This window comes from Canis lupus, chromosome 21 (genome assembly GCF_011100685.1).
Source record: "Canis lupus familiaris isolate Mischka breed German Shepherd chromosome 21, alternate assembly UU_Cfam_GSD_1.0, whole genome shotgun sequence".
NCBI classification, from domain to species: Eukaryota; Metazoa; Chordata; class Mammalia; order Carnivora; family Canidae; genus Canis; species Canis lupus.
In genome coordinates, this window is record NC_049242.1 from 41,288,228 (window position 1) to 41,314,466 (window position 26,239).

General features: G+C 49.3%; 2 protein-coding genes across 2 annotated transcripts; both read right to left on the reverse strand.

Annotated features, from left to right (window-relative positions):
- Window positions 1-3,390: 3,390 nt before the first annotated feature.
- LOC102155886 (serum amyloid A protein-like) lies at window positions 3,391-7,788 on the reverse strand. The gene is made up of 4 exons (XM_038569193.1): window positions 7,633-7,788; window positions 6,901-7,005; window positions 3,992-4,130; window positions 3,391-3,706 (listed from the first exon to the last, which is right to left on the reverse strand). The coding sequence occupies exons 2-4, from the start codon at window positions 6,989-6,991 to the stop codon at window positions 3,544-3,546; spliced, it is 393 nt and encodes a 130-aa protein (XP_038425121.1). The 5' UTR covers window positions 6,992-7,005; window positions 7,633-7,788; the 3' UTR covers window positions 3,391-3,543.
- Window positions 7,789-21,522: 13,734 nt separating this feature from the next.
- On the reverse strand, window positions 21,523-24,774 carry LOC751814 (serum amyloid A1). The gene is given in 4 exon segments (NM_001313872.1): window positions 21,523-21,825; window positions 22,209-22,347; window positions 24,168-24,259; window positions 24,693-24,774. Coding segments are annotated over 3 exon segments (390 nt in total). The 5' UTR covers window positions 24,256-24,259; window positions 24,693-24,774; the 3' UTR covers window positions 21,523-21,662.
- Window positions 24,775-26,239: the final 1,465 nt, after the last annotated feature.

Genomic DNA, 26,239 nt, shown 5'->3' on the forward strand with positions numbered 1-26,239 from the left:
CGCGCCCGGCGCGGCTCCCGCCACAGCGCCCCCTGCCGCCCGGACCCCGCGGTGCTCGGGGCTCGCAGCTCGGCTGCGCAGAGCCCTTGACCCCCCTGCCCCCCCCCCCGCCCTTCCTGGGTCCGGAGCACGCCCAGCCGGCTCCAGAATTGCCATTTGTCACTCTCTCTCTCCTTTTTTTCTTTTTTTAAACAATTCCTTTTTTATTAAAATCCATTTTCAGAACATTATTTTCTATTACAAGCCATCTTTTGTGCACTTTATATTAACTTTTATCTTTATAAAAAAATAATAAAAAATAAAAAGAACTTTTATCTTTATGTATTGAAAAATCTCACAGCATTCAAAAGCCTTAATTTACTTCAATGAACCCCAATTATCACTTTTCCTCTCATCCTTTCTTCTCAGGTTCAACTGTCTTCAGGTGAACAATAGGAGCTCCTTTAAGTTGACTCCTTTGTCCTTTTTTATATTTTTTTTATTTTTTTTATTCTTTAACTGAGCAAAAGACATTTATAACTTTCTTCTTTTTTTCTTTTTTTTTTTTTACATTTTTTTATTGGAGTTCAATTTGCCAACATAGAGCATAACACCCAGTGCTCATCCCATCAAGTGCCCCCCTCAGTGCCCATCACCCAGTCACCCCCACCCCCCACCCCCACCCCACCCCCCACCCCCATCTCCCCTTCCACCACCCCTAGTTCGTTTCCCAGAGTTAGGAGTCTCATGTTCTGTCTCCCTTTCTGATATTTCCCACTCATTTTTTCTCCTTTCCCCTTTATTCCCTTTCACCACATTTTTTTTGGGGGGTGCTTTCACTACTTTTTATATTCCCCACTGGACCAGATAGTCCATCTCCTCCTGATGAGCAGGGACAGCGAGTCGGGTGCAGAGGTGGCTGTCGAGGCTGTTGGAGCCCGGACCTCCAGGCACCTTTGGCCTCCTTGACCTCAGTGTGCCTCCCTCTGAGACCCCAGGTGTGGATGGAACCCTCGGACAGGCATAGGTCACCAGGAAGAACATCAGTATGACAACTCCCCGTATTTTCAGCTCCGGCTTCTATGAGTTGCGTGGTACTCAGCCCCGTGCGCCCCCCACCCCGCAGCAGATACTTGACCACACCTACTTTTACTTGGATGAAAGAGATTTATAGATGCTACCATCGACCTCAACCTGAATTCCAAAAATATCGATGTGGTTCCCTAACAGAAAGAAGAAATAAAACTAATATAAAATAAAATGATATGTATTTTAATATTTTCAACACTAGAAGACATAATAGAGGTCTCTGTTAGCACATATACATCAAGTCAGTGTGACCCCAACAGTTACACAGAAGAGTAATAGCCGTGTGATTCCATCAGGGGGCTGTGCTTCTCAAAAACATAAATGAAGCATGTGAAAATTTCTACCAAAACAAAGTTCCAATTTACCAAGCAATTGCATTTCGAGGAAATGTTAGCTTTTATTAAAACTGGGCAAAAAAAATATTCTGTTACTATGTAAAATATATATTTTACTATGTGAAATACAGTAGAGTTCCAGGCTCAAATAATTATGAAGATTTTTTTCACTGTATGTGTAGGGTCAGACTCAGGTTTTCTGAGGCCTGAATTACGCAATTTGGGCAGCTCCCTTTAGGAAAGACCACACAAAATTACAAATATTAAATTAGCAACAATAGGAGATATTTACTTAGAATGGGAAAAAATTATCAATTTTGAAATAGCCAACAAATATGTAAGACATCACAAAATATATAAAAAATATTATTAATAAACAGCATGACACACTTCAACAACCCTTTATCTTACTTTTAATAGAATTTATTTTTAGATCAGTTTTAGGTTCACAGCAATATTGAGCAGAAGGTACAGAAATTTCCCATTTAACTTATACCTGCCCCTATACATAGCCATTATTAGCATTCCCCATCAAAGTGGAATATTTGATACAATTGAGTCTACATTGGTGCATCATTATTCACCCAGAGTTTGCATTAGGTTTCACTCCTGGTGTTGTACATTCTATGGCTTTGGGCAAATTTATAACAACATATATCTACCATTATTGCTTCATGCAGAGTACTTTCACTGCCCTAAAAATCCTGTTTTAATATAATTTTAATTTTTAATATATTTTTTCTGAGTTCACGTTAATCTTCTCTTCATATGACAATGACCTTGTAAGGTCACTTTCTATAATGAAAAATTAAAAAATAATTCTGTCTTTGCTCTGAGCATGGTTGCTTGATTTTTTTAAAAAAAATTATTTGAAAGTTTCTTTTAGCTTCACAATTTGTTATTGGTAATATTTTATATAATTTGAGCACTGTGAAATTTGGAAAACCTCTCTCAGGAGGAGAACTTCCATTTTGACTGGGATTCCGTCAAAATAAAAATCTTCCATTTACGATCTTACAATTCTCCATAGACTCATGCTTGACTATACATTTCAAAGTTGTCTCTTCCCAACCACCCACGTATTCTGTGCAGGGCTGTGCAGGACATGTTATTTTGCCATTTGACCTCTGCTCCTGCACCAGGAGTAACCACAATAGATGATGGGAGCATACCTAGAGGTCATTCCTACTCCAGGGTAGTGATAAATAATCTAATTATACTCAGAAATGACTGGAAACTATGCAAGTACGTCCCACTAAGTGCAAACCAATTATGTTGCCAATTCAACTTCTCCTTAGTCAGATGCCCCAAAATGCCTGTGCCCACTACAATACCATTCAACACAAGCAGAAAAATGATGGTGGGATGTTGGCATGAACAGAGGCACTAACTGCTTTAGTTACAATAGTTTACTTCTACAGATTTTACAAAAGGAATTGCCCATGTGAATCCCATCCCAGAGCCACTCCGAGGATCTTGGAATGATCCCATATAAGTGGGGAACCCTTGACGCTCAAGCTTCATCAGATTCACAGTAAATCTGATTCTACCTAAATGCATGTGTGAAGGGACAATGCAAAAGTGAAGCAAGATTTAGGATGGCTCTTTGGTTGCAGCACTGTCTCATAAAAGTAAGCTGTATGTAACTCTGCTCCACCCACCAGATGCCCTGCAATTACCAGGTCATCCAAAAGTACCCCAAGATAGATCCAAAACCTGGAGTTGGAGATGCATATGGCTGCAGTGCTATCCTGTTGAGAACTAGGGTAAAATCCATCTTGGTCTCAGAGACTGACATGTATGGTCCAAATATATAGTCTATATAGTATGGTCCCTTTTATGAACATATACTTTCATCCCAAATTAGTATTATTCTTTATTAGAATTTATCTCCTCTGAAAAAAAAATAAGGTAAATTGACCACATCCATGGTAGCAATGGTACTTAGGAGGATTGTTATTTGGTGTTTCCAGATGACAACGACAGATTGAATTTTGCAAGCATTTATTAAACATTTTTATGTGCTCCTTCTAAACTATTGAGTAGAAAGAATACAGAATTCAGCAACTCTAACTCAACAAGTGTTCTTCCCGTTAGGGGGCTCATAGACCGGCTCTTGAGGACAGAACTGAAATGAAGCTCAGTACTTGTCAGGCAGGCCAGCAGGTCGGAAGTGGTTGGGGTCTTTGCCACTCCGGCCCCATTCATTGGCAGCCTGGTCAGCCTTCGAGTCCTCTACTCCGTGGCCGCTGTCTCCAAACTTAAAAAGATCTGTGATTCTCTGAGATTTCTCTCTGGCGTCACTGGAATAGAGAAAGGCAAATGGGTTTAATCAGGGACTGATGAGCAACACCACCATCTTTCCTATCTCTCCTCTTTCTAACAAATTAATGACTAAAATAAGCCACGTTTAGAGGGACTAAAACACTGCTCATTTCTGGGCACAGGCCAACTCAGCCTGGCAAATCTCCTTGTGCTTGGTAGCCCATGCCCATAGGGGGAAGGTGGGTATCACTCCTTGGTCTTCTGGCTGTCCACAGCACACATGCTCAGCTCACCCATCCCTGCATCCCAAAGGGTCCTGTTACCTGATCACTTTAGCAGCCCAGGCGCCCCCAGGGCCCCTCTGTGCAGCGTCATAGTTCCCCCGGGCATGGAAGTATTTGTCTGAATTTTTGTAGTTGGCTTCTCTCATGTCAGAGTAGGCTCTCCACATGTCTCTAGTCCCTGGAAAGGAAGGAAACTGAAGGTGATTATCTCTTGGAAAATAGAGAAAAGGTTTTCCTCCCGCTGAATCTAAGATTTCAGTCTTTGACAAAATGCTTGGAGATGATCTTGGCTGGGAGAAATATTCCCTAACTATTCACTCCCCTGAGTTAATGTTACAAGAATCGCACTGGATACATGTTTTATTCTCTTTGATTCCATCCTAAGTACTGTAGATACTTGGCTTTTGGCTCTGTGTGATGTGTGTGAACAAGGGTGGGATGGTCTCTAAGGGATGCTTCCTTGTATAATGAACCTCTACCTGGAAAGACAAGGGAAGCCCCTGCGCTGGGCATGAGGACAAAGCCAGAGGGTGGGGGCGGCTGCTGCCCCAGGGGGCTCCCAGCCTAGTCAAGGAGAGAAATTCATCCCCATGGGCAGCATAAAGACAACTCAGTCCTACCTACTTCTGAAGGTCCAGGGTGTATTTTGCTTCCAGGCAACTGTCAGAATTCAATCATTCATAGAATTGAAAAAGTGAGCTCCCCAAAACAGCTTCACAGAAATCGAGTCACCAGATGCATAAAAAGGGCAACTGACCCGCCAGCTCTAAAGCTCAGTGTCCTCCCCATAAATGGAAGAGTATCGCCTTCCCCACAGTGGTTATGCTACAAAATGAGAAAATACACATATAACTTCTAGAAGATTGTAGGTGCTCAATACGCTATCACCTCACTAGGCCTTAGGAAGGCTGGGACAAATCCAGCAGCGGGATTAGGCTAAGAGGAAGGCCAGAGAGTTATGGACTGAAGGAGTCTCAGTAGACCACTCAGTAACCACATGAAGACTTCTAGAAAGTAGCTGACTAGGCAAAAGAGAAAAACCTCAGTCGAGTGGTCATCATAGTTTGCGTAATATCGGCCACGCCCCTATCTTCTTTCGTGTATTTCTCATTCCCAGTGCTCAGAAAGATCGCTTGGTTGAGCAGCACAACCTTCTGACTATACTGATTCCCTCCCAGTTACAGATTCAATAGATGCCTGGGGGCCGCTTGCTTTAGAAGTACTTCCAAATGCCCGAATATCTGTCACTCGCGGAGCAAGACTGCAGGTAGTAGTACCCAATCTTGAGTGGGGAAAAAACCCACTGGGTGCTTGCTAAAGGCCAGATTTCAGGCTCAGCCTCAGAAATTGTGATTCAGCAGAGGGGGAGTGTGTGGACCAGGCATCTGCATTTCACAAAGCACCCCAAACCCCAGGTGATTCTCATGCAAGTGGCCCTAGAACATGACCCTTTGAGAAACCTTGACCTAAAGATGAAAAAAATATTGTAGCTGTGCCTGTGAGAATTTAGAAAGGACTGACAGCAAAGTCTTAAAGCAATAGCCACTGGCCATCACAGAGAACTCAAAATAAACGATTTTGTGAAATAAGCAAATTTGGCCTCTTGCCAAATAAGGGGTATATCTCTTCTCTCTGGCCCAGCCAGGACTCAGGCCAGAAGAGGATCATCATGTAATTCCTTGTGCCTTCGACTGGGGGAGAGAGCTCTCAGAGTTGCCTTCCGCCTGCAATACAGCCTGACTATCTGGCATTTGGACAGATGAGCAAGAGGATTGTTCACAGGCCCCTCACTCTCCCATGTGCTCTCTGGTCTGGGAGACAGGGTAGTCCTGTCACAGGAAGCTCTGGGAGCGCCAGCACCGGGGTAAATCCTGCTCTGTGTGGGGACTTTGTTAGGACTCTTCATCTCTTTCTGCCTCAGGTCCTCTAAAAAGAGATGATGATGCCTACATCCCAGGATTAAAGATTAAAACCTGAGGATGAAAACGAGTTCATCCATACATGTAAAGCTCTCAGAGCAGCACCTAGGACGGCCAAGCTCAGTTACTCTTGGGTGTAATTACTAGGTGCACAAGTTGGATGCACCCACTTCAGGCTGCCTGAGACCCAGCCATGAGCTGTCCCTGCCTTCCCACCAGGCGGCACTAGAGTCCACTCGGAATAGGGAGCAGGCACCAGGGACCCCAGATCTCTTCCAAACCCTATATGACCTCAGGCAAGGGGATCCCCATGGAAGAGGGCGATGCTGGCCAGAAAAGCCAGGGGTGGTGGGATAGGACAGATGAGGTGTCAGGGGAAAAGGCACAAGGAGGAAGTAAGGCCTGGAGATCTGATACACAGTATAATGGGCACCAAACAATGTATTATTATAACTATGAAGCTTGCTATCCTCTAGAACTTAATTATTTCTTTTGTAAAAAAAATAAAAAAGATTTCATTTATTTATTTGACAGAGAGAGAGAGAGAGAGAGAGAGCACAAGCAGAGGGAGCAGTAGGCAGAGGGAGAGAGAGAAGCAGGGCCCCAATGAGCAGAGAGCTCAACATGGGGCTAGATTCCAGGACCCTGAAGTCACGACCTGAGCCCAAGACAGGCGCTTAATCAACTGAGACTTGCAGGTGCCCCAAACTTAATTATTTCAAATACTATTTAAAAAAAAAAAAGGATAATTATATAATATAGTAGAGGTGCTAATTATAGCTACAAATGCAATCAAATATATAGTGCATCAAATTAACGTGACATATACCTTAATTATATATAATGTTACATGTCAGTTATATTGCAATAATAATAAATAAAAAAGGCCAGGGAAACTGCTGACTTGCAAACCACGCTTTGTGCTTCCCACTCTTGGCCCCTGCCCTGTGTGGATGTGGCCCCCGCTCAGGTGAACTCCGAAGGAGGCCAAGTGCGGTCTCCCCATGACCCCCATGCTTTGGTCCTTACCTTGACCTGCTTCCTTGAGGAATGTCAACCATCTCTGGCTGCTGACACCCAGGACCAGGGAGCACAATAGGATGCCCACGAGAAGCTTCATCCTGCTGCAGAGTCCTGGGGACACATGAAAAGGAGACAAGTTTGGTTTTTGTTTGGTTTGGTTTTCTACATGGGGGGAATGTGACCTATCCTTCGTGTGTACACACACACATACATACGTGTACCTATGCACCCATGTACATGCATCGGTGTGGGGGGTATATGGAGAAGGAAGTGGACAGCGTGTATTAGCATAGTTAGCAGGTGATACATAGCTACGTAGACAGAATTCCAGGGGGTCCACGTCTCCATTTCCACTTGCCTCCCGGGAATGCCAGGATGAGAGCCTGCACGGCACTTCCAATACACACCACTTTCAATCCTGCCCTATGAGCCCTCACACCCACTGACAGGAAGCTTCCGAGGAGGCCTCTGGGCATTTGTGACCGTGCACCTGTCTGTCGAATGAGATGAGTGTAACGATGCCCACACACTTGCAGGTGCCTCTTGTACCCACCCCCGAAGGCCCACAGAGGACAATCACAACTAAAGCCCAGTCCCAGAAAGTATTCACATCTGCTGAATCCTCATTGTCAGGATCATGGATCCAGGAAAGGAGCAGATGGCTGGGACCCAGCACAGGAACGCTGTGGGGAAAGAGAACCTGCCAGGAAGAACCGCTTGGAAGGTTCTGGACCTCACCTTTGGCTGTCCCTCCCCGCGGAGGCTCCTGGTGAGGCTGAGCTGCCCTGGCCTCCGGCCTGCGACGTGTGCCAGCACATATATACTGACGCTCTGCTGGAGGGACGAATGGAAGACAGGGCGAGGGAAAACACTGGGCTGGGGAAATTCCCCGAGGCCAGAGGCAGCTGCAGATAATCAGGCTTTTTCCTCGAAGCCTCTCATTTCCCAGGTTGTGCAATCTGGCAGATTCTGGGAGTGTGGCAAACGTGGGGTTTCCAGCCTCTTTCCACTCTCACTGCTGCTCAGGAAAGGTTTTCTTCCCCACACAACTGCTGTGAAGGGGGATCAATAAGAGAAAAGAGACCCGAGTGCCTAAGGCCTGAGAGCGCACAGGGCCACTGGAGGAGCAGAAGGGGGTCCACTGAGGGGCGCGAAGCCTGGGGCTGGGCCCGGGGAGCGGGAGGGAGACAGGAAAGCCTCAGGACCAGGGCAATAAGCTTCCAGCAGCCAGCGGGGGGCCTGGACACTGGGAAGGTCCTCCAGACGCCCCAGCATCACGACCGGCCACTGTGGGGCGCCTCTGCAGGCGCAGTGAGGACTGGGCCGCCCAGGGACACCGACCTGGGGCTAGATACTGGCTCCCATGTCACGCAGAAATGACATCCTAAAAACCATCAGGAAACAGCGCACTGGCTGGGAAGCCGAGCAGAATAGAAGATTCAGGAAGGGAGCCGAGAAAGCGGGATGCAGCGCAAGAACAGAGGGAGCGGCCGCTTCGGCCCGAAGAGCAGGACCGCGCTGTCCTGCGGGAGGTTAGTCAGGGTGTGTGCGGAAGGCCCTGCGCAGGGCTCCGCGGGGCCGGGAGGCCCGGTGGGCGCCCCGACCCCTTCCTGCCCATTCAAGTGAAAGGAACGTGCTGAGCTCATCGGATTTCCTCGGGGAGAGAGGACGGTGCATGTCTGACGTGGCTGCGATCAGGGGGCGTCCAGAGGACAGACCCGTCCTTGTCACACTGAGGCCCTGGGCCACAGGCCGGAGACAGTAGGGCAGGGAAGGCCCGGCCCAGGGGTGCTGGCTCAGGGGTGCTGCCTGGAGCGCCCCTGGCAGACGAGGAACACCAGCGGCTCGGCAGACACAAGACAAGTGCCTGCAGGGCTGATGCCAGCAACCTGGAGACGGGGCAGCCCAGAGGCTGCAAGATGCTCCGTAGTGGCCAGGTCGGGGGTGGCATTCATGCTCCACCAGTAACCCAGAGAAGAAGCAGGAGGCCCACTTCTGACTTGTTACAAGACTAGAAGGGATCCGAGCAGGACGTTGCAAAGGGGAGGCTGACCCAGGACGAAGCAAATCAGGCGAGGATTACACTGAGCGTGAGGGAATCATTGGCTGAGATGGGCGCCTGCCAGTGCGGGAGTGATGCCTCTTCTGGGGCTGGGTCTCATCTTAATTCCTGTAGGTGTGATGAGCTGAAGCTGCAGGCAGACAACTGTCAAAGGATCTCTCTGCCCTGTGGGCCTTAGCCAAGGCGATTCTAAGCTACATTTGGATATTCCCCACACAAATCATTCCTTGGGAAAGCTGGGGTCCCTAGGTCCACTGAGTCCGCGACCCTGAGCTGCTTTGGCTCCCGGGGTCGTAGGAGTTGACATGTGGGGAGACGGGCAGTTGTCAACCCTCCACAGCCATTGGTGACAGGGAGCTTGGGGGCTGCTTCCCGGAGGAGGCCATGGGATGCCCACAGTCTGCCCCCTTGGCTCCCCAGGGCAGAAATTCTGGGTCAGTGATCCCATCCTGTGACAATTCTTTTGCTCCTTTGTGGCCCTTCTGTGCTGGAATGCTCCCTCCCCCACTTTCACACAGCATTCAAGTCATTCCCTTCTTTGATAGAGACATTGCAGAGAGACTGAGTGCAATTTCTAGACACCAAGAGACGCTCCTCACAGGGACGTGAACAAGCACCGCGTGGTCTCATCCTTTGTCACATCGTGTATTCAAACTTCTTGGAAGGGACACTCAGATCTCTGGAGGGCCCTGCTTAGAACAATAGATTTTTTTTAATTTTTTTAAATTTTTATTTATTTATGATAGTCACAGAGAGAGAGAGAGGCAGAGACACAGGCAGAAGAAGAAGCAGGCTCCATGCACCGGGAGCCCGATGTGGGATTCGATCCCGGGTCTCTAGGACTGACTCCTTAACGGGAGGCTTCTGTGCTCTCTCTGGGTAGAGAGTGTCAGAAATGAGTGGAATTCTAGCACACCCAGTTGGTGTCTGAGAACTGCTTGGTGATGCATGTGGGGGATCCCCACAGACCCTGACCCTGGATCTGAGACCTAAAGGACTGCCTCATTGGGTGTGGTCGGGGTGGGTCCATTAAGGCTGAAAGGGGGCTTGGGTCGGTCTGAGCACCTCAGAGCTCTTCATACACTGAACCTTTCTGCGCTGCAAGACAGTTCATAATACTTTATACGTTGCAGAAGACAGAAGATTAATTAATAGATTATTACGCTGCCACATATTATTAACGCTTTAAGAAGGGAGACGACCAAGCAGAGTTAGATTTTTAAAGATCCTGCTTTGACTACTCAGGACATAGCAACATTCTTTCAAGTCTGGGTGTCTCTGAAGATCTCTTTGGTAGAAACATTGTGCCCAGGACAGTGTTTGTGATGCACAAGACAAGGCGGAGTCCCTGCAGCTGTGCAAGGGAAGAGGGAACATTCTCTGGGCCCTGGAACTCCACAGGTAGCACCGGGAGAAACTGAGGCTGGAGGAGCTCAAAACTTGCCACAAGGAAAAGAGAGGGCAAAGCGGGTTCAGGAACACATGCAATATTGACTGCGTCATCTTTTCCGTCTAAAGACCCCCAGGTAGTTAGAGTAAAAGAAAACTTTATCAGCATTTCCATCTGTATGATTTCCTTTTATTCTTCACTTTCTTCTTTCCAATATGAACTACTTGTTTAGCATCCACTTGTGAACAACTGTGGGCATCCGTTGAGGCTACAATTCATGTACTCTCTAAAGCATTGCTGGTTTTAAAACTAAATACTATATCCTGCATCATAAAAATACCTTTTTAAAAACTTAAATCGAGAATAGCTTAACAGAAAGAGTTTATGCTCCCCACAAAAGATGTTCAGGTCTTGCCCTTTCTTTTTTCAAGTTTCATCTTATGCATTGATCGGCACTAATTCTTTTAAAAATGTTATTAACTTATTTTAAGTCATCTCTACACCCAACGAGGGGCTCATGCCTCCATCCCAAGAACAAGAGTCCCATGCCCTACGATCTGAGCCAGCCAGGAGCCTCTAGGGACACGAATTCTTAACTTTGTTGTACTTTCTTTCTCAATAGCAAACAGTCTTTTTGAGTGATCATCATCTCATTCATTCCCCTCATGATCATTTCCGTAATCTATGTAATTTGCTCCGAGGACAGAGGATATGCTTTATGGCTTAGCTATCTTTACAAACATTGAGGGACACATACTTTTACTTTTCTCTCAAACTGGAGCAGTTTCTTTAACAGCCACCACTTTTGTGAAGAGAAGTTTTGTTTTGCTTCCTGTTTTTCCTTTTCTCCTGAGGAATCGTTGAAAGTCTCAGCTTAGACACATGGTGTATCTGGTCGTCTCTATCCTGGGAAGGTGGACTGTCCTGGGGGGGCCAGGCCAGCTCATAGGAGCTCAGGACAACCAACTGTTAAGTCATTGGTCATACGAGTTTAGCCAAGGTGGGATGCTTTACACCATAGAAACTGATGACACTGTGAGGCACGGATTTTTTTTCACTTCTGGCTTCTGGGGAGGCAGTTGTCAAACATCTCCCAGCACGGGGTGGGGCGCCACCTTCTAATTCCAAGCACCACAGATCCTTTTCTTTGGGAGTCTAGGCACAGACAGACCAGCGCTCCAGGAGAGGGAAGCTGCTGCAGACCCACAGCTTCAGCCCCAGAACAGGTGCATTCCTCACACCCACCCTTCAATTCACTCAGGGAGATTCAAAGAAAATAGCGCATTGGAACAACTGAAGAAAGCGTTAAATTCTCGGGCCCGCGGTAGATGATATGGCTGCATATATTCCCAAGGAACAAACAAACGTGGCAGGGCTGGGGCGGGTGCACAAAGCATCCAGCATGAGAGAACACGTGTACTCAGCCCCTTTGTGCTTCCTGAGACCAGGAGCTCCACCTCCATGATATCCTGTAGGGAGCAGCAGCTCCCCAGTTCCAGGGCAAGGCAACCTGCTCAGGCAGGGGGTGCTTTCTGCTCTGGTGGCTCCTCACTCTGCCCCTAGTCCCACACTAGTACTAGCAAACCTACAAAAGAATCCTTTCAAAGATCAGATCTCCCATGTTTCTCCTTTCAGCTCACTGCTGGTGGCTCCCAGGTAAGGGGACACCTGCATTCCCCATATGTACCCCCAATGGCCTCTGGAAGAAGCCAGGAGAGGCAGCAATCAACAACACTAACTACAGCACAACACAGCACAACACAAAGCAAAACTGCATAATTATCGGACCTTTCAATGACTGTAGCATTTCTCAGCATAAAAGCTCTTCAGAAGGATTGTTCTGAGCTGGTTAGAGCCAGTTCACAGAGGCAGACTAACTCTCCGTGTGGACCCAAAAGGTTAACCTAAGTTCCCCTTTTCTGGCTCACGTTTGGGCTTAATACAGAGCTCCTGTTCCTAGATTCGACTTAATCAACTCACGGTGACACACCATGTGTTAATTTAGATTAAACAATGCCACAGAGGTATTTATGTAAGTAGGATTTTTTGTTGTTGTTGCAAGGAGACATAGTCATCTTTAGGAAGCCAAATAAATATTAGATACGGTGAAATGGTTGATAAAATCTCTCCTCCCCAGATTCTCCTCTGAGGCCAGATGTTCTTCAGGAGCCTGATAGAATCTTAGGGACGGTTAAATGTGTGTTATACAAGCTGTGGTAGAACACAGAAAATGAAGTTGTACAGCCATTTGAAGAAGCTAGAATAATCTTGATTCCAAAACCAGACTTGGGTTGTACAAGGACATAAAACAATAGTCCATTTTGTTTTCAAAGGCACATTCAAAATGGAATATAGTGTAAACAATCTAATCGGAGCTTAAGAATGCCTCACCATTGCCTGTGGTTTAATCCTGGAATGCACAAGGAGGTCAACACTATAATATTGATCAGTATGAAAAAGACCATAACATTCTGTCAATTGATAGCCTAAAAAAGATAAATAGTATCTCAGTTGATGAAAAAAAATCATTTGAGAAAGCTCAAGATATATTTATGGTTTAAAAAATCCTTTATGAAACTGAACATCAAAGGTAACTCTCTTAAATGTATCAGACTAGGTGACAGTAAACAAATACTTTAATGGAAAACTTCTAATCCATTTTCTGAGGATCTAGAATGAGCGTAGACAGACTACCAACTATCACCACTGTTTTCTATCGTAGGTCTGGCAGCCATGGAGAATACCTTGGAAAATAAAAGAAAGAAGAAATATTAAAATTGGAAAGGTGGAGATTAAACTGTCATTATTAGCAGATATTAAAACCATTAACTCCTAGAAGCCACAAATCAAAAAACTACTAGACTTGATAAGAGAATTTAATAAGATAACCCAACAGTTGATCCAGAAACCAACCACATTTCTCCATATCAGAAATAACCAAATAGAAAATATGATTAAAAATAGGAAACCATTCCTGGTAACAACGTATCTACAAAATACCTAGGGATGAAATGAATGCGGAATCACACTGGAGAAGATTTCAAACCTCTAATAAACACGTCATACGATGATGTGATTTAATTGGAGAGGAGCTGCAGGCTCTCAGATGGGATGATTTCATTTTGTAAAGATGTTAATTAGGGATCCCTGGGTGGCGCAGCGGTTTGGCGCCTGCCTTTGGCCCAGGGCGCTATCCTGGAGACCCGGGATCGAATCCCACGTCAGGCTCCCAGTGCATGGAGCCTGCTTCTCCCTCTGCCTGTGTCTCTGCCTCTCTCTCTCTCTGTGTGACTATCATAAATAAATAAAAATTGAAGAAAAAAAAAAGATGTTAATTAGGGATCCCTGGGTGGCTCAGCGGTTTAGCACCTGCCTTTGGCCCAGGGCATGATCCTGGAGTCCCGGGATCCAGTCCCACATGGAGCCTGCTTCTCCCTCTGCCTGTGTCTCTGTCTCTGCCTCTTTCTCTCTATGTCTCTCATGAATAAATAAATAAGATCTTAAAAAGAATAAAGATGTTAATTCTATCCCAAATTAATGGACAAATGTAATGCCTTTCAAAGCAAAATTCCAGGTGAACTTTGAGGAATCGAAGAAAATTACTCTGAAATTTATTATTTATTTATTTATTTATTTATTTATTTATTTATTTATTTATTTCTCTGAAATTTATATTGAGAAGTAAAGATCATACATAGAAAAATAAATCTTCATAAATAAGAGTGTGAAGAGTTTGCACCTGGGTTGCTCAGTGGCTGAGGGTCTGCCTTTGGTTCAGGTCGTGATCCCAGAGTCCTGGGATCTAGTCCTGCATTGGGCTCCCCACAGGGAGCCTGCTTCTCCCTCTGCCTATGTCTCTGGCTCTCTCTGTGTCTCTCATGAATAAATAAATGTAATTAATTAGTTAGTTAGCTAGTTAATTAAAAAAAGAAGAATGCAAAGAGTTGACACTTGCCCTACTCAGGCACTAACACACAGAGCCAATGCAGTAGTAGAAACAAAGTAGTAGTATTGGCAAACAAAGGACACATTGACCAACGGGAGAGAAGAGAGTGCAGAGCTAGGGCCACACGTAAAGGACAGTAATATGTGATGCAGGAGACACCTCAAATCATGGAGGAAGAGAGGGCTTACTTAAAGAGAGTTCGAAGGAACTGGTTACCCTACAGAGAAAAATGAAACAGGATCCTTGCTCCATACATATACAAATATCAACACTAGGATATTAAATACAAAGGTAAAATGATAAAGTTAATAGAAAATATTTTCACAAACTAAACTTGTGGGGCGCCTGGGTGGCTCAGTGAGTTAAGCATCTGACTCTTGGTTTCAGCTCAGGTAGTGACCTCAGGGTCATGAGATTGAGTCCTGGGTTGGGCTCAGGGCTCAGGGCTCAGTGTGGATCCACTTGTCCCTCTCCCTCCCCTGCTGCCCGTTCCTCAGCTCATGCTTGCATTCTCTCTCTCTCTCTCTCTAATCAATAAATAAAATCTTTTTTAAAAAGTTTTTTTCACCATATAATTTATTTATTTGAGATAAGCATGAGGGGTAGAGGGCAATATATAAACTCTTCAACAAATAAATAAATGAATGTGTGGGGGCACCTGGGTGGCTCAGTTGGTTAAGTAAGCATTGGACTCTTGATTTCCCCTCCAGTCCTGAGCTCGGGGTCTTGAGATCCAGCCCTGCTTCAGGCTCTGCACTCAGCTGGGAGTCTATCTGAGATTCTCTCCTTCTTCCTCTGTCTCCTCTCCCCCGACTCTCTCTCTCTCTCTCAATGTCTCTGTATAATAAATAAGTAAATCTTTTAAAATATAAACTTGTGATGTGGACGAGGGAAGAAATTCTAATAATTTCAAAGCACAAACCAAAACGCGAAATAGTGAACTTGAATACGTCAAAAATAAGAATTCATCTTTATTTTTATTTTTTTTAAGAATTCATTTTTAGAGAGAAACTGGCAAATGACAGCATCTAAAACATGTCGAGCGATTAATTCTTCCAATGAATCTATGAGAAATGGACAGCACTGCAAATAGAAAAATAGGTGAGGAGCTCAAAAACCTAGTGTGCAGGCAACTGCCAAGGACCAAGAAGCTCACAAAGAGATGCGCTCAGCGTTCCTCATGGGGAAAAGGCAAATAAAACACCGAGCAGTCGGGTCGCGTGTATTAGAACAGAAAAAAAAATGACATTGGCATAAACCTAGTATATCAGGAGAGCGCGTGCTGGGGGTGCTGTGGGTCTGTCACTCTGCAGTGTGGCCCGACCTCCGGGGTCCAGCTCCTTGGCCACCAGCAGGCACTTTCCCAGCTCCGCCTCCCACCTGTGGAACCACGTCCACCTGCAGCATCCGTGTCCCACCTGCAGCATCCACGTCCACCTGCGGCATCCGCGTCCCACATGCACCAACCGTGTCCCACCGGCAGCATCCCCGTCCCACCTGCACCAACCGTGTCCCACCTGCGGCATCCATGTTCCACCTGTGGCATCCTCGTCCCACCTGCAGCATCCCGCTACCCACCACGCAAATCATTGTGGTGTCTCCGACACAGAGTCACATCTAAATATTAAATACAATGGGGCGGCGGCACTCTCAGGGGACGAACCGAAGACCTCTGTAGTCTCCTTTGTTGTTCTGGTTTCAAAGAACTCCTTGGTCAGAGCAGCTGCTGAGAACGCGGTGCCCGGTGCGCTTCGTATTCCTGCAGCTGCGGGGAAGAGGAACACCCTTCCTCTGGTCCTGAGCAAACTTCTTTCACGGGGGGTCAGTGGGGCCTGTCTTTTTCAAGGCCAAGTTCTGGAATAATGTCGGTTCGGCCTGAAGATAAGCAGGTCTAGGAGAAAATTGAGTCCTACGGGAAAGGAAAGGTCAGAATAGGATTGGGACAGACGGACTACGGCGCGTGATCAGCACCATCCTTTATCTCGTAGCTTCCATCCTGTATGTTCACTGGGACCCTGACTCCTTTACCAGTTAGTATCGCATGATCTTTATTAATGTGGGTGCACTATTGATGTGTGTGGATGTGTTTGCACATTTAGTGCAGTTGGGGGGGGTGTGATGAGAGAGAAAGGCACACACGTGTGAACTATATGCTGAACAGACATCTGCTGCTTTTCCTCATCTCAACCCTAGCCTCCCAAGCAGGCGTGAGGTTGGCTTTCTCACCTTTGACAAGCAGCACCCAGGACAAGGCCTAGCAGACAGTGGAGCTTAATGAGCCTAGGTTGAAAGAACAAGTTAGAGAAGAAAAGTTGAAAAACATTTAATAAGTATATGGGCAGCCCGGGTGGCTGAGCGGTTTAGCGCCGCCTTCGGCCCAGGGCGTGATCCTGGAGACCCGGATCCAGTCCCACGTCAGGCTCCCTGCGTGGAGTCTGCTTCTCCCTCTGCCTGTGTCTCTGCCTCTCTGTGTGTGTCTCTCATGAATAAATCATCTTTTTATAAAAACCATTTAGTAAGTACAAAGAGAGAAAGAAAACAGCAGGGCTAACTTCCTCATCCTGGGTTGGGGGAGAGGCAGGAAGCACCTCCTGGAACCTTCATGTTTGCCTTCCGGTCTATTTCCTAAGTGTATGTACTTACCTGAGTACATAATCAAAGACAGGGATATAATACTCAGCATTTTCCAGGCTGCTTTTTCCCTGAACAACTTAGCAGAGCATTTGTCCTCGAGCCTCCTCTCACCTGCCAGAGTCAGGGGCCAAGCTGAAGTTCACATCTGGCCGCCTGGGATTGAGCACTTGGACTCTTCGCCACATGCTGTGCGGCTGCCGCCTGAACCGTGGCCCAGGATAGTCCATCACCCACTAATGTACAGTGTAATTTAGTTCCATTGTGGTAAACATGCATAGCTAATAACGGCTCCCCCGGAGAGTGCGACCTGCCCGGGACCACTGATCTCCTCTGCGCCTTCGGCCGCTCTGTTCCCAGGGCCTCGCTCAGTTCCTGCCACATACTGGGGCTCATTCAGGAGGGGGTGAATCCGGGACGGATGAAGGAGTTTTGTAAGCATCTGTACCCACCAGGGGACAGTTGGGCTTTGAAAAGCTCTGTGTTAGACTTTTGGACATTCCAAAGGGGAGGCCTACGGGGGATTAAGGGAAGATTCCAGTGAAGGGTGGCTCCCTTCCTGCTCAGGTCCCTGGGCTGCAAGGCCCTGTGGGCAGCCTGGAGTTCTTGTCACTTTGCCCAGCTCTTTCAGCAAAGGGACGTGTGAGTCATGATGGGAGCTTTGCAAAACGTTTTACACAGCATGGTTTCACAGCACTCCGTAAATCACGGATTGTGTGTAGAGCACACACGTTCTTCCCAGAAAAGACCCGAGACTGCTTTCCCATAGTTAGAGACTTCAGAAACCGACTTGGGAATCAGGGGATTGTGAAAGGGTGCCCTTTGCCCCCGAGTTTGACAAGCAGGCAGTCAAGTGAGTCTCTTCCCTGTCCCACACCTGAGGACCAGGAGGCTCCACGCACCCCACATCCTGGGGAGAGCATCCAAGAAGCAGGCCAGTCTCGCGAGCCCCCAGGGCTGATGAAGAGGCACCTGTGCAGATGGGTGCAATCACCTCCTCCCGGTCCCATTCCCCTCTGCACCGTACAGAAGAGGCCCGGACAGGACGAGAAGGGGCCCTCGGTCACTCTGGGGTGTCCTGGAGAGACCACTGAGGTTGGATGAAGGCTGTGGCTGGGCCACGAGGGGCGACATCCTATCTAGAGAGGGAGGTTGGCACATGGACCCTGTCAGGACCAGTCATGGATACACCACCTCTCTCTGGGTGGGGGTCCCGCACATGTGGGGGTGCTGGTGTAGAGCTGACCTACACCCCAGGAGCGGGTAAATAAAATGAGAGGGAACCTGTATAAATAGTAACTGTAATAGCATATTCTAGTATTTCTAAGATAGACATTTTTTAGCATGATTTTTCTGAAATTAGGACATCTCTTACATCCACCAATGACCAGGCCGCAGTCATAAAGTCATTATCATTGCTCTAGGAACATTTAAATCAATTTATTTTGCGTATGCTTCATCTTTTTTTTCTTTATACACAAAAGTGATCTAAGATAAAAATGTATGCCCAAGTAGGTCCAAGAGTCTCTTCCAACAAGAGTCAAGTAAAACTGCTGAGGGATAGGAAAATATTACAACTTCCCTGAATTCACAGAACGTTTTTCATGGAGCTTTACCAACAGTAATGCATATCTCAGTCCACGGGGTCTTGGGCTCAGGGAAATGCAGTGTATCTTTCCCCTCCTCTGTTTTCACAGAGCACCCTCTGCTAACTTGACCCTCTGAGAGTCCACAGGGTAGTCTGGAAGTTCAAATATTAGTTGCTCTCTCCCAAGGCTTCCCCTCAGAAACCAAGAGGACTGATAGCTTCTGTCCTCCTGAGGTTTCTATTTGCATTTGAATGGGAGACAGTGCAAGGCCCTCCTAGGAACAGTGAGTGTTTTTGATGCTCAAGTAAAATCTTGTCACTTCCCGCAGTACCTAGTGGAGATTCTGGTGTGGATCACGGCCACCCAAGGTGCCTCCTGACCACGTTGTGCAGATCAAGCCCTGGACCTGACAGCTGTATGTCCTCAGCCCCAGGCTTGCCTCCCGGTCTATGAGCTCCTGAGCAACACTCCTTCTATAGCATTGAGTCATTTCAACAAATATTTATTAAGCAGCTACTATTTGCTCTGTGCTGTGACTGGTACTGGGGATGTGAGGCTGACATGCAGTGGGGGAGCCCTCTGCCCTTGGGTTTCCCACCCTCTCGCCCGACAGCAGGGCGCTAAGGGGCAAACTCGGGGTGTGGGAGGAGTCCCAGTCCTGGGGCACCTCCACAGGACAACTGGGCCCCTGCAGGTCCCGTCCTCCTGTCTGGCGCCCTGTGCCCACTCTCATCAGCTCTCTTACTTTCAGAGCACACGTCTCTGCTCCCCTTGGGGTCCCCCACCCCCAGAGCATGAACCCCTCTTGCTTCCCCTTCGGGCTGGGGCAGCTGTTGTTCCTCTCCTCTACAGTCGCCTGCAAGCCAGAAGAGGTGGGTGGGAATATTTAAAGGTTTTGTAGAAAAAGGCCCATCAGCAGACATTGTGTACCCCGTGCACTTGTCCTGCAAAATGAAGGAGAAGCAAAGGCTTTCTGAGAAGCAAGTGAGGGCCGTGCTTGGCACGCAGCTGCCTGGCACAGCAGGTTCCAAGTTGCTCAGGAGATGGCAGAGGATGGGCTGGAAAGTCAGATCCACGGAGAGGCGGGCGACCTTCGGGGAGGAGGCGTCAAGGTGAAGCAGGATAACCCCGCCCTGAGGGGCGCCAAGGGGAGTGAGGCCCCAGGTCACCAACTGGACCCCACTCCCCGGGCCTGCCCCCTGCCGGGCCGCCACCTGCTTCTGCTGCCCCCGCCTTGGCTCGACAGAGACCCGACCCTGACCCCCAAGCCCCGAGCCCGGACTGTCCACCTGCACCCGGCCCTGCTCTGGGCAGGAGCCACGATCTCCCGTCACTGACTCCCGCATCCTCACTTCTGTTTCCTCCTTGACCACGCGTGCAATTGTCTTTCCTCTGTGAAATGTCGTCATGACTCTCTCCCTCCGGAGGGCTCCTCCATGTCTTTGTCACAGAGGATCCACATGCTGGTAGCGATTGACATCCCTGAGCTCCCAGGAGGGACAAGCAGGGAGGAAAGGCCTCTCCCCCAGCCTGGGGCTTGGCCTCCTCCCTGCCCCTGTGACGCTCCTGTCCTGTGCAGGCCCCCAGGCCCCTCACCAGCTGGAGCTTCCTGGCTGTCCCCCCGAACTTCCTTGGCATCTTCTGTGATGCTTCCCTGCAGCGCTGGGCCTGTGTTAGGTGGGTGCTGACCACAGCCACACACTGGGTGACTTAATCCACTAAATGTATTTCCCATATTTCAGAGAGCAGGGAAGTCCAAGACCAAGATGCACTAATTTGGTGCCTGGTCGAGCTCTCCTCCCGGCTTGCAGATGGGCACCTTCCAGCTGTGTCCCCTCGGGGCAGAGAGGAACGAACAAGATCTCTGGTATTTGATTTTTAAAGACACTGATCCCACCAGACCAGCTTGCACACTTGTGAATTCGTTTAACCGGAATCACTTCCTTATCCGGTGGATGCCCACACTGGGGTGGGGGGGTGGGGTAGGGCTTCACATATGACCTTTCAGTCCATAGCTCGGTCGCCTCCACAGCGAGCCTCAGGCAGGTGGACAGCATCGCCCCCGCCACCCGCCGGGCCCCATGACCCATGTGGGCTGCCTCCAGGTGAATTCCCAGCAGCCCCAGCTCCATTCCCAGTTCACTGCACACCGTTGGAGTTTCCTGCCTGGTATCCTCCTTGACACCTCAGTGGGGGAATCCTTGTTTGTGGGCTTTGTCTTGGGACACCCCCACAATCTTTATGGGCCATCCAATTGGCTACAGGAGTGCCAACAAGATGGACATCTCAGCTTTGTGTGATCTGGACCCCATAGTGTGTAATCTTGCACCAGTCAACCTCTCCTTCTACTATAATGTTCCATCTCAAATTATTACCTGGTTTCCGTGTGCTGACTCCACCCCAGGTGCCACCCCAAATGGCTTCTCTCCACTGCTCCTTCTTCACTACCACTTCCCCAGTGTGACAGGCTAAGGTGCAGAGGCCTGAGGAAATAGTCACGAGTGAGGTGGCATTTCGTCTACACTTAGCTTGAAGTAAGGCAGTAAAATCAGGAGGAGCAAAACTCTCTTGGACACATTCTTAGATGGCAGGGACAGAAACTGGTTGTAACTGGACTTGAAGGCCCTGCTGAGAAGCCCACAGAACATCAAGGTGGCCCTTGATCCCACAGTCCTGGCCTCCCTCTGCTGTGTCCCTTGTCCTGAGGACAGCGACCACTGAGGAGCAAAGCTAAGGGAACCAGACGCTGAGGACAGAGAAGGTGACAGGACACAACTGACACAGTGAGAGTTCTGGACACCAAGGAGCCAGAAATAGCACCAGTGTAAGCAGAGGGGCCTGGGCAGGGGGGGCAGGTCTGATCCGGGAAGGGTGGGTACAGGGCATCTGTCCGGGTGCACTGAGACGGTCCCCCCTACACCAGGGCCCAGGCTCAGCCTCACGCGGGTGTCCATCCATCCCCCTGGGGAACTAACCAGCAGGACGTACAACCAAGAAGAACACGCTTTTCAACAGTCCATCTCTTAAGCATTTATTAGACACCTCTTAGGTGCCCTCCCCAGCCTGCGTGGCCAGAGATCTCAACGAGTGGGTGTCCCTGCCCTCAGGGGGCTCAGAGCCCGGCTCCCCAGGGCAGAGCCAAGAGGAAGCTCAGTACTTGTCAGGCAGGCCAGCAGGTCGGAAGTGGTTGGGGTCTTTGCCACTCCGGCCCCATTCGTTGGCAGCCTGGTCAGCCTTCGAGTCCTCCGCTCCGTGGCCGCTGTCTCCAAACCTTAAAAGGTCTGTGATTCTCTGAGAATTCTCTCTGGCATCGCTGGGATGGAGGGGGACAGGCAAGAGATGAATTAGGGCCTGATGAGTGAAGCCCACCGCCCCCACCAATCTCTCCTCTCTCCAAGGGCTGGCTGACAGGAGCCAGGGCAGGAGGGGCTGAATCACCCTGCACCTGACCCTGCACCCGGCACAGCCCACCCCAGCCAGGCTGGTCCCCGGGCCCCCAGCAGGAAGGCAGGGAATCCCCGGGTCCCCCGGCCTTGCTGTGGCCCTGGGAGCCACTCCAACCCCACACTGGGCCCAGAGGAGGGGTGGGCAGGACCAGGAGGAGCCAGTCTCTCCCGCAAACATCTCTGGGGCTAGGCTGTCCTCTGAGAGCCTCGCCCAGCTCACCATCCCTGCATCCCCAGGGGCCCAGGTCACCTGATCACTTTAGCAGCCCAGGCCCCCCCAGGGCCCCTCTGTGCAGCGTCATAGTTCCCCCGGGCATGGAAGTATTTGTCTGAATTTTTGTAGTTGGCTTCTCTCATGTCAGAGTAGGCTCTCCACATGTCCCAAGCCCCTGGAGACAAAAGCACATGGCAAAAAGGATATCACGTGGATAGAAAGCAGAGGCTTGCCATGGGGAAGACTCAAGGAACAACAATCTACCACTGACTCTAGATTTCTGCCCGTGGTCCCAGCACCCTTGGGGACCCTAGGCCCAGGAGGACAAGTCTCCCCCCTTGTTGGTTTCTCCACGTAATCTCTACTGAGGTCATGCATCGGGGCACAGCTGTGTTGCTCCTGTGCGTCTGGCTCTGTGCTACCTATGGGCTCATCCACTAGGGCCCCATGGGAGCTGCTCAGTGGGAGAAGGGAGGTGTTCTAGAACAGGATTTCTCTCTTCAGCATCATTGACATTTGGGGCCAGATCTTTCTTTGCTGCTCAGTCCTGTCTTGACTCTATAGGTTGTGTAGCAGCATCCCCAACCCTACCCACTACATGTGGGCAACCTAATCCCTGAGAGTCACCCACCAGAAATGCTTCCAGACATTCCCAAAAATCTCAGGACACAAAATTGCCCTTGGTCGGGAAGCACTGCTGTAGAATGAAGCCAAGATGGGAAAATCCAAGGGCACTTGGGTAAGTGAGGAGGTGACAGGGAAGGCAGATTCTGAGAAAGGCCCAGGCTTACTGCACTTGTGCCCCAAGTCCCAGGAAACCTATTCTTGCAGAGTGAATGCCCGCGACTGTGACACGAGTCCCCTGAGGGTTAGGGGCAGAAATGGCATCCTGGCAACTTTCTGTATAGACTGTACCCATGATGTGGCAGCTGGAGGTAGCAAGCCCTAGGGCCGCGGCCCATCTGCCATCCTTGTCTGCACTTCTAATCACCTGGGAGCTCCTGAGAGGCCTGTGCCCGGGTCTGAGCCCAGGCCAATACCCTGAGCTTCTCTGGGCGTGGATGTCAGGCATCAGTCCAACATGTAGCTGAGACTGAGAGCCACTCAGCTTTAGGAAGAGGTACTCAGACACATCTACCTGGCAAGAGCTCTGACCTCAAGCATAGCTGGGTTCAAACCTCCTCTCTGCCACCTGCTGATTGCCAGGTAGTCCCTGGGCAAAGGACTTGTCTGCTCTAAGCCTCAGCTTCCTACCCTCCAAGTAGGGGAAGAGGCCTGCCTCACTGAGGTGTTCTGAAGTCATAGTAGGAGAACACCTGTCCCAGGTTGACCAGTAGTGTCCCTGTTTGCCTAGAACCCTCCCCATTAGTGCTGACAGTGTCACACGAAAGGCCTCAGACCCGGGCCGCCCAGCAGAGTTGGTCACCCTGAATTGCATGAAGGTACTGAATTCCTAGTGTAGGCTTGATATATATTATTAGCTCCCTCACTTTTGGGGTCATGTTTAGGGCTAGGAAAGGGTGGGAAACAGACCTCCCAGGGACACTGTCACTGACAAAAGGAAGCATCAGAGAGAGCTAAGCTGAAGGTGTCTCTTAATGATCCAATCAGGAGGTGGAAAGGAGGGAGGGAGGGAGGAAGGGAGGGAGGGAGGAAGGGAGGGCTGAATGGAGGGAGAGAGGGAAAGGAGAAGAAAGGATGGACAGCTTTCACCATTCTTTGTGCATTTTGTCTGCAGAAGATGTTATGCCATTTCCAGACTGACACTGTGTCTTCTCTTCAAACTTACACTTCAGCTGGGAATGATCATTGCTCTTTCTCTAGTAACAGATGGACTCCCATTTTGTGCTTTCCAATCTGTTTGATGAGGGGCTCCCAGCACCGGGCCCGTCCTACCACATAGGGCAACACACCCAAGACAGCGGCTCCTACCCTTGAAAGTGCTCAGGGCAAGTCCTAGTGGCCCTTGGATGCCCCCCAGTCCAGCAGCCTTACCTTGAGCAGCCTCACTGACAAATGAATACCATTGGCCGCTGACACCCAGGACCAAGGAACAGAAAAGGAGGCCCGGGAAAAGCTTCATGGTGCTGAAATGAAGAAGAGGGTTAGGGGGGCAAGGACAGGACCCGCACCCTCCTTTGGGATTCGCATGTCACAGATGGCCTGGTGCTCATTCCCTCTGTTCTCAGTAGATCTCGGGGGCCAGGTAGGAATCGTGGCTGTAGGTCCTCACTCGGAGCCACAGCCCTCAGTGCTGAGCCCATCAGCCAAGAGGTCCCCAAGGTGGCATTGGTGGAGGCAGAGGGCAGCTGGGACCAAAGTGTCCCAGCCTAGGGCAGCCTTCAATCAACCCAGAACCTTACAATCAACCAAAGACCTCCGTGTGCCACTGCGTCAGCAGAGCCCTTGTACAGGACAAACACACAACAGAGTAATTACTTTTAAAGGAATCCCCAATCCTGCAGGGAAAGAGAAAAGAGCCTGTTTTCTCAGCCAATCACTGCTGGCAGAGCCCCTCACCTGAGTTCCCAATGGAGCGAGCTGCTGGTCCCTGCCTGCTAGGCACAGGTGACCCGTATTTATACCGAGCCGTCCAGCTGGGCCCTGGGGAGAGAGGAAAGGCCAGGCCTGGTGCCTGGAAATGTGTCCCCAGGTCGTGGCCCCTGGAGCCTCCAAGGGATGACTTCCTGGACACCCGGGGTGTTCTGCATCCCAGGGCCAATTCCCGGTTGTGCAACCCCGGGGAAACAAGGTTCGCTGCTTCTTCCTGGCAGCCCGGGCTGGGGGCGGGGAAGGTTCTGCCATCAGGGCTGGGGGGGCGTGGGGAGGAGGGTGCACAGCCCCTGCTGGTGGCCCCCCGCTGCTGGAAGGTGCATGGCTGAGAGGATGGCTCCTCATCCAGGACCTCGCTCCCCTGGCCACCTCCTCAGGATGGTCCCAGCCAGGCCAGGCGGCAGATGGGCCAGGACTGACCCGGAGTTCGTGCCTAATGCTCTTGAGCTTCCAAAAGGACAGGCTCGCCCCAGCCCGTGTCTCGGGGGCCCCGGGAGGTCCGTGCACCTGTGTGGGTGTGTGTGCTCGGCTTCCAGCTGGGAGGCACAGAAAGCCCTGCTCAGCTGGCAGAGCCCAGGAGGATGTGTATTATCTCAGTAGGGGTGGGGGTTGTGGGGTTCCCAGGCTGGGAGCGCCTGCCTGGAGGGATTCCTCCTCCCTTACAACCCTGGAGCTGTCTCCATGGCAATGAGAGTGTTTGGTGCAGGGAACAAAAATGTAAACTCTAAGAAACCTCTAATAGGATATTTTGTCTGGAAGAAAGCAGCCGAATTGGAGAAGTGGCAGGCTCCCATCAGGAGACTGTTTTGGGAAAGTTCTTTGCTGCATTTCCTGAGTGTATAGAAGGTCACTGCCTGTGCTCTTCTCACTATGAATCAGAAGTATCACCAGGGTCTGCCCAGTAAGGTGAGGCCTGTGAAGATATGAACAGAGACTCCACTCTCCATAGAAAATATCCTTTGTACCTCGTTCTAACTGGAAACATTCTAGAAGGACACCTCTGGGGGTGTTGGGTGGTTCAGTCGGTTAAGCATCTGACTTCAGCTCAAGTCATGATCTCAGAGGCCTGGGATCAAGCCCATGTCGGGCTCCCTATTCCGCAGGTTGCCTGCTTGTCCTTCCCCTGTGTCCCTTCCCCTGCTCATGCTCTCTCTCTCTTCTCTAAATACATACATACATACATTAAAAGAGAATTCTGGAGACTAGTTCAGCATAGACTGTTGACATTGTTTCAAGCTGTCTAGACACTGATTAAAGAGAAAGGCTGATTCTCGGCCTGAAGCAGACTATAGCTCATTATTACTCCTTCCCTATGCCTGATTTTTTGGGCAAGACAGCAAGTACTATTTATTCTTTTTGACTCCCTGTACCCTGCCTTGTTAGCTAACTGTTGTCTTGTTGGTGTTGCTAATATAAATGAAATACAGAATCTCAAATTCTCAAACTCTTAGTCTGAATATGAAATCTAGCATATGGGAGAAGAGCGACATGCTAAGTTTTCTTTCAACTTTACG

Coding starts and splice junctions, on each gene's coding strand:
- LOC102155886 (XM_038569193.1), bottom strand. CDS start 6,991: ATGAAGCTTCTCGTGGGCATCCTATTGTGCTCCCTGGTCCTGGGTGTC. Junction 4,131..6,900: donor CCTCAAGGAAGCAGGTCAAG/GTAAGGACCAAA, acceptor CTTCCTTTCCAG/GGACTAGAGACATGTGGAGA. Junction 3,707..3,991: donor TGGGCTGCTAAAGTGATCAG/GTAACAGGACCC, acceptor TCTCTATTCCAG/TGACGCCAGAGAGAAATCTC.